Consider the following 7,583-nt stretch of genomic DNA (forward strand, 5'->3'; position numbering starts at 1 on the left):
GTCTGAATAGTTTTCCTTTCTCTTGCCCCTCTGCCCTGGGTGTTGTTCTTTGTCTCTATATTTGGTTGACTTGCCTCCCCTTTAGATTTTTTTTCCCGTTGTGGTGTTGCATCTCTCCCAAACCTTTGGAAAGATTCTCTGTTTGTTGTTACCAGCAAGAGCAGCGGTCGTGGCCTGAGCAAGGCTGTCTTGTTTCGCCTCTTTTCTTGCAGTGCTGGTTGCTATTCGCATCTGCTCACCAGAGCCCCTCGGGACTCCGCACAGTCTCGGTGCCAAATAAGGCAGTTTCTGCTTTTGCGGAGGAACCGAGATGAAGTCATTGCCCGAGATCCGGGGGAGGGGGCGGTAAAAGGACCTGGAGGTCTCCTGCATTCCAGATCAGCCCTTGAGCTGCTCCTGTTCTCTTCCCCCAGGTGCTGGCCCGGCAGCACTGGCGGGACCGCAGGCGCAGAGGTTACTGGTGCTCTGTGCGGCTGATCTTTAGGTTAGTCACTCAGGAGGCAGCGCTCGGTCGCTGTGGCAGTGAGTAGTTGGGTGCAGGCGGAGACCTTCCCGAGTTAGACGTATCTTTGGAAAAGTCTTCCACGACAGCAAGCCCTGGGCCGGCTGCCAGTCCTTACCAGTAGCTGTTTCCTGAGCTGCTGTGGCTGTGGTCCGTGAGCTGCTTCCCACAGGCTGTGTGAGTAAACACAACAAAAAGTCACGTAAAGGGCATCTCAAAACCAGAGTGTGCGGGAAATACTGTGTGCCACCCGATCAGCCCCGGGACGGCAGCTGAGGCCTTGCCGCCAGAGCTGTTGGGATGGCGTGTGGATCCCATGCTCTAGCAAAGGTGGGAAATACCAGTTCCTTCTGCCTTGCTGGGAGATCGTGTCAGAGATCTGCTCTTACTGGAATGTGGGTGTTAACACAAGCCTGCCCTCCTCAGGTGCCAGGGACAGTCAGTTTGCACCGAGGTGGTGGGAGCTTTGGACAGCAATAGCTGTGGTGCACCAGCTACACCAGCCATGCTTGTAAAATACACTTTTTAGGGATTAAAGGCGCTCAGTGCGTGGAGGGACCCACTGGAGACCACAGAACTTCGCTCTCTGGTGACTTCTTCCTTGGCACCTCTTCTCTGCTGTAGCATTTCCCGTGTCAGTACCTTAGGTCAGTTCCTGAGGTGAGCCTGAAAGCACAGACAGAAATGGAAAAGGGCAGAGGAGCTCAGGTGAGGGGAGGAAAGAGTCAAGGAAAACAGGAGATTCTCCCAGGAAGAAGGGGAAGGAAACAGTCCAAACCATTTTGTCTGAGGCCAGCTGGCCTGTGGAGTTTGGGGAAGCTGGAGGCTCTCCCTGTGAGGAAGACATGGACTGCAGGGTGGGGAACCCAGGTGGCTTTGGTGCCTTTGTGCTGGCTCCGGTCACAGGGGCGGGGTCCTCCCAGCTGGCTGATGGGGGACTTAGAGTGCAAGTAGTGTGTTTTTGTATGAACCTGTGGTGGCTGAGCCTGCTGCTTCGAGAAGGGGGCACCTCGGGCTCTGGGAAAGCAGCGCTTCCCGTGTGGTGTTTCCAGAAGCAGAGCGTGCTCAGAGGAAGGCTTGTCCTGCTGCTGGGGTCTGTCTGTCCTCCTGGTTTATCCTGCAGCTACAGGACAAACGGATGAGGTCTGTGGGGCTCCTGTCACTCGGATGTTGGCTGAAATGGGGCCTGCGGGCTGCAGCAGCAGCACCGTGCTTTTCTGGGCAGGTGAGCGTGCCTGAGCTCTCTCTTTGTGGTTCCAGGACAATGCGTCTTCTCGTGGTGTGTCTCTTCAGTGTCTGGGGTCTGGCTGCCCCTGAGCACTACGTCGTGGAAGACATCTGTACTGCAAAGCCACGCGACATCCCGATGAATCCCATGTGCATCTATCGCAACCCCGAGAAGAAGCCCCAGGAGGGCGAGGGGCAAGAGTCGGGGAAGGGCAAGCTCCCGGAGTCCACCAACCCCCGGGTCTGGGAGCTCTCGAAGGCTAACTCACGCTTTGCTGTTGTCTTCTACAAGTACCTGGCTGACTCGAAGGACAACGGGGAAAACATCTTCATGTCACCTCTCAGCATTTCTACAGCCTTTGCCATGACCAAGCTCGGTGCTTGTGGCAGCACTCTCCAGCAGCTCATGGAGGTGGGTGGCGTTTCCTCGGCCCTTTCCTGTCGCTTCACCAGGGTCCGATTGACAGCAGAGGCAATAGTGGCTGTTGGTGGGGGCCTCCCTGGGCCAGGATGGCTCCCTGGCTTGGGAAGGGAAACCTTTCTTTAAACAAGCCCCCGGGAAGGACACACCAGGCTGCTTGTCTCTGGATTTGTTCAGTTCCCAGCCCTTTCTCCCTGTTTGCATCCAGCATTCCCGGGTTTGAGGGGTTAGTTTTCATTTGGAGGGAAAGAAGCCCATTTGGGAGATGAGGGAAGGGAACGGGAAGAGATTGTTTCTTGCAGATGGAGCAAGTCCTTAACGGAGCAGGCAGCCAAGCATTTTCTTATGCAAAAAGAGGGAAAAACCATGATATCAAGTCCCGTTGGACTCTTCCTCTTTCTCCCTTGGGACAAAAGAAAGACACATGGGACCCCCTGCAATCCACCCAGCTGCCAGAGCTCTGCCACCCTGCAGGAGCGCAGGAATATCAGTGACTTCTTGAACAAGAACGTCAGTAACATCAGTTACTCCTTGTAGCAAGAGTAAGAGAAGCCTGGGTGCTCAGACGGGACTAAGCAGCTTCTGCCTGCTAGCACAGGGCAGTTGTAGAGCAGCAGCACAGCAAGGGGCTGAGCGTCCCACGCAGGGCAGCCCGTACGCCCCAACCCTCCAGCCACAGCTCCTAACCTCGGAGCAGGGATCCGAGACCAAGACGGATTCCTGAGTTCTGGCTCTTCGGTGGGACCAGCCAACTCCCTGCCTGTTCGAGCGCCCTTCCCACTGGCAGACCCACTCGCCTGACAGCTGCGAGTGCCCTCGTCTGCCGTGTGGCGTTTGGGACTGTCCACACCTTCCTCGCAGACGGGCGAATACAGCCCAGAGCGGCCCTTCTCCCTGCACCGAGGCAGCATGAATCAAACCGCTCCCCTCGTCCCCCTGCCACTGTCCTTACAGGTCCTGCCGCTGGAGTGTGTGATGTTGGGGGCTCCTGCGTTACCCAGCCTGGGCAGAGCAGAGCAGAGCGCCACACCTCCACAACCCTCCCTCGCACCTTCCCCGCGCAAGGGGACCCTTCCCTCCCTGAGCCACCCGTGATGCAGAGCTGCACTTCTAACCCCTCTTTACCCCAAGAAAGGGCCAGCAACACCGTCTTCGCCTCACAGGAAACGGTGTCAGAGATCTTGGATGTTCGTGTGGAGTAACATGCTGTGGGATTTTCTGTGCCTTAAAGCCCTGAGCTTGGGCGGTAGCAGATAAATCGTAATGTCCTTCCAGCTGGCAGCTAGGAGCAGATAAGAAAAAATCCACTGTGCTGCAGAAATCGGCCCTCACAAAGGTTGCTACATATTCCCATTTGTGGCAAAAATAGATCTGATGTACCAAAATTACTCAAGAGGCCATGAGAATCGCTCCTGGGAAAGAACAGCCTTTAGCATTGTCACAGAAGGGTTTAGCACAAACTTTGAGTCCTCCTGCGACCTGCACGGACCTTTCCAGGCCTCATCAGCACGTGAGGCTCATCTCACGTGAGGCTCTCGCGGGGGCGTGGGAGGGGGGTTCCAGTCGCCGTGCAGAAACTATGCTAATTTTAACAGCACTGGGGCAAGTCCGGTGGTCCATATGCCAAGCTAGAATCTGTTCCCTCACATGGGTCACAGATTAAAACATCACCAAGACCTTGGTGTGTCTTCCGCAGAACCACCGAAGTCAGGCCCGTGTCTGAGCCAGACGTGTACAAAGCAACGAGCCTTCCCCTGCCCCCCGGGGCAGTGAAAGCAGGCGGCCGGCAGAGGCAGAGGCAGGCGCCCTGCCAGAGGCTCAGGGGAAGGAACCGCCGTGAGCAAGAGCTGGAGCCCTCTCTTGGCTCAGGTGCTGGGTCAAAGACAGTCAAAGCTGGGAACCATCAAAGGCAGAGTGTGGGGAGAAAGGAAGCCCGAGTCAGAAAGAGAAGCGGTACCTCCGCGTGCTGAGCAACATCTAATCCCTCGCTTTGGACTCTCTGAAATTAGGTCTTGGGCTGGCGATGTGTTGCTCTTATGTAGACTTGGGTTCCAAACTGAATGTGGACGGTGAAGCTCTGAGAGCCCGCAGATTTCTTGGCTCCACGATTTTTAAGCTGTTGAGCAGCTGGCAAAGGCTGCGTCACCGCTCGCTGTGGGGGTGCAAGCGTCTGCTCATGGATTCCTTCTCGCTGTTTGGCTCCTCCAGGTCTTTCGATTTGACACCATTTCAGAAAAGACTTCTGATCAGATCCATTTCTTCTTCGCCAAGCTGAACTGCCGGCTTTACAAGAAAGCAAACAAATCCTCAGAGCTGGTGTCAGCCAACCGCCTCTTTGGGGAGAAATCTTTGGTCTTCAATGAGACTTACCAGAACATCAGTGAAATAGTCTATGGAGCAAAACTCTGGCCCTTGAACTTCAAAGTGAGTTTGAACTACTTGGGATTTTCTTTTCGGTTTGGTTCCTGGCCACCCTCCCCCCATCCTTCCACTTTTGCTGCATCCCTCTCTTTTTCCCACAGGCAGCGCGACCCGCTCTGGGTGAGTGGGACGTTGCTGAGGGCAGAAGGGGGTGCGGGATGCAGCTCCTTCTGTCGCAGCTCACCTGAACTCCAGGCACTCCCCCACGCCTCATTTCTAAATGCTGCTGCACTGTGCTGGGAGCAGTGTCCTCCCCACACCCACGCCCCCACCCGTTAATGTGTCTCCTGCAGAAGGGGTACAAGGAGGTGTTTAAAACCCTCGACTTAACTTTTTCTGGTCTCTTCCTTCAGGAGAAGCCAGAGTTGTCCAGGAAGATCATTAATGAATGGGTGGCTAATAAGACAGAGAATCGCATTACAGAAGTGATCCCGGAAAGAGGTATCGATGATCTCACTGTCTTGGTTCTGGTCAACACCATTTATTTTAAGGTATGGCTGACAAAACTGGGGGAGCAGCCTGTTTCTGTGGGGGAAAACATAATGCTCATGTTAGTCCTCCCTCTCTCCCTTTTAGGGGCACTGGAAATCGCAGTTCCCCGCTCCAAACACAAAACTGGATTTATTTCATAAAGCCAACGGTGAGACTTGCAAAATCCCAATCATGTACCAAGAGTCCAAGTTCCGCCACGCATCCCTCTCCCAGGACAAAGTCCAGGTGCTGGAGCTGCCCTACAAAGGAGATGATATCACGATGGTGCTAGTTCTACCCAGTGCTGGGACATCGTTAGTGGAGGTGGAGCGAGACCTAACGTCGGAGAAGCTGCAGGAATGGATAGATTCCATGACGGAGGTCTCTCTCTCTGTCTACCTCCCTCGCTTCCGCATCGAGGACACCTTCAGTGTCAAGGAGAAGCTGAGAAAAATGGGGCTAGAAGATCTGTTCAGTCCAGAAAATGCCAGACTCCCAGGTCAGAGGTGGAGACAGGGTGGTGCAGGGTGACGGGGAACCGTTCCTCCACAGGCGGGAACAGTTTCGACTTTCTCCATTTCGTCTTTCAGGTATCATTGCAGAGGGCCGTACAGACCTCTACGTATCTGAGGCTTTCCACAAAGCCTTCCTGGAGGTAAGCCTTGTTTTGTCCCAGGGTTGTCTTCCTCTTTGTCTTCAGAAGCATGAAGCATTCAAAGAAAGAACAGCTCTGAACCCGTGGTGCTCACCTCTCAGCGGTCTGGGGCTCTGGGGGCAGTGGGAGTTTGACCCTCGCCCCCTGTGGAGAAGGAGAGCGAGCCCTCCACATACTGCATCGTGCCTGGATGTTAATCCCACCTTCTTTCGGTTGGCAGGTGAATGAAGAAGGCAGTGAGGCATCAGCTGCTACAGCCGTCACCGTCTCCGGCCGTTCCTTCCCCATGAACAGAATAATCTTTAACGCCAACAGGCCCTTCCTGCTCTTCATCCGGGAAGCCGCCCTCAACACCGTCATCTTCATGGGCAGAATAGCTGATCCTTGCTCCTAAAGCGGCCGCCAGGGCCTTGCTTCTCCTTCCTCTGCCCTGGGAAGAGGGGCAGAAGAGTCTTGCCAGAAAGCCCGGGCTGCTCTGGGGGTTTTTCGTCTTACTGTTTGGTGCAAGATGCAGGGGGGGACCCAGCTGGGCTGTTTACTGCTGCTCCTGGCCGCGGCAGGTGAGGGGGCTCAGAGGGCACCTCACCTGCTCCATCCCTCACTCAAAGGGAAGTTGAATTTTATCTGACGCCGGTATTTTTCCGGTGCCCAAACCCAAGTCCAGCATTGCTGTCATTCTTACATCCACCCTCCTCCCTTTCAGGCCTCAAACTGTAACTCCGACCCCCCGGTTCATTAAAATCCTACAGAGCTGTATGTAACAAACTGATCTCTGAACGGACGGTTTCCACTAAGTCACATCCTAGACTTCCTTAAACTTTCCTTTTTCCACCAAGGGTCCTTTCCCTCCCCAGTCCCAGCGGAACAGCCCCGCAGCGGAACAGCAGCAGCCCAGTGGAAGGTGCTGTCTGGGCCAGAAACACCTTCCCACGGCACTGCGGGGACAGCCGGTAGACGGTAGGGCTGCCGAGCACCAGAGCCCCGCGTGCCGCACAGCTCTGGCATGCCCGACGTGTCCACGTGCTGGGCAGTCACTGGTGGAAGCCCCGCGTAGCTGGGTCTGTGAATCTGCTTGGTGCAGCAGTACGGTTTAAATTAGCTCCGTGCTGGAGGTTCTGGTGACAGTGCCCAGGTAAGGTAACCGATCACCCCAGCTGTTCAAAATCTGTCCTTTCACCTGCCAGTTTACTCCTAGAGCTTGAGGTGTCCTGGCCTGCCGCCGTGCCATGTGAGTGGTCTGACCTCTGGTCCGCTCGGGGTGGCCATGCTGCTGGAGGAGCTCCGGCAGGGCTGTCCCCAAGGCTCAGAAGAACACGGGGTGAGCTCTCTGCCAAGGGTCCTGCCATTAGGGCGGCTGTTCAAAACAGGACAGGCAGTGACAGCACGGTCCTGTCCCTGCTCGGTGTGCTACAGAAGAGTCGGCTGCAGACAGCTGCTGAACACCAGGAGATGGCTCGCCCTTGTGCCACTTGCTCTAGCTTTGTCGAGCTGCTGAGACATCTCCTGTTGACGAGGGCTTCCTCTCAGCAGCAGCTGCCAGAGCGAGCCGGGCACCGGGGAGTTACCTCGGACGTGCCTGTCTGTGGGAGGCGCGTTGTGAGAAGGCGTTTGGTGACGCTGTCTCTGGTTTCGGAAGCTGCTGGGGGTTTTGCAGGACTGTTTCCCCTGTTCCCCACTAGGAAGGTTTGAGGACGTGTGTCTGTGTTGCAGCTGGTGTGTGGTTTGGGCACAGAGTCACCTCCTCTGTTGTATTACGGGGCCGTGGCCATCGGTCCCTGTGCATCTGGGAGACCCATAAAGCATTTGCCCTTTTTCTGCTGACGTGCTTGCCCGGATAACATCTGGGGAAGCAGCTGTGTGTGTAACACAGAAGCTGGGCCCTGGAA

At 55.6% G+C, this 7,583-nt stretch overlaps 1 protein-coding gene across 1 annotated transcript; it reads left to right on the forward strand.

Moving 5' to 3' along the window:
* Nucleotides 1-1,766: 1,766 nt before the first annotated feature.
* SERPINC1 (serpin peptidase inhibitor, clade C (antithrombin), member 1) lies at nt 1,767-6,091 on the forward strand. Its single transcript, XM_010145489.1, has 6 exons — nt 1,767-2,141; nt 4,359-4,574; nt 4,925-5,062; nt 5,148-5,541; nt 5,633-5,697; nt 5,918-6,091. Exons 1-6 carry the CDS (start codon nt 1,767-1,769, stop codon nt 6,089-6,091), a joined length of 1,362 nt encoding a protein of 453 aa, XP_010143791.1.
* The last annotated feature ends 1,492 nt before the right edge of the window (nt 6,092-7,583 follow it).

This window comes from Buceros rhinoceros, unplaced genomic scaffold, assembly GCF_000710305.1.
Source record: "Buceros rhinoceros silvestris isolate BGI_N320 unplaced genomic scaffold, ASM71030v1 scaffold23441, whole genome shotgun sequence".
NCBI classification, from domain to species: Eukaryota; Metazoa; Chordata; class Aves; order Bucerotiformes; family Bucerotidae; genus Buceros; species Buceros rhinoceros.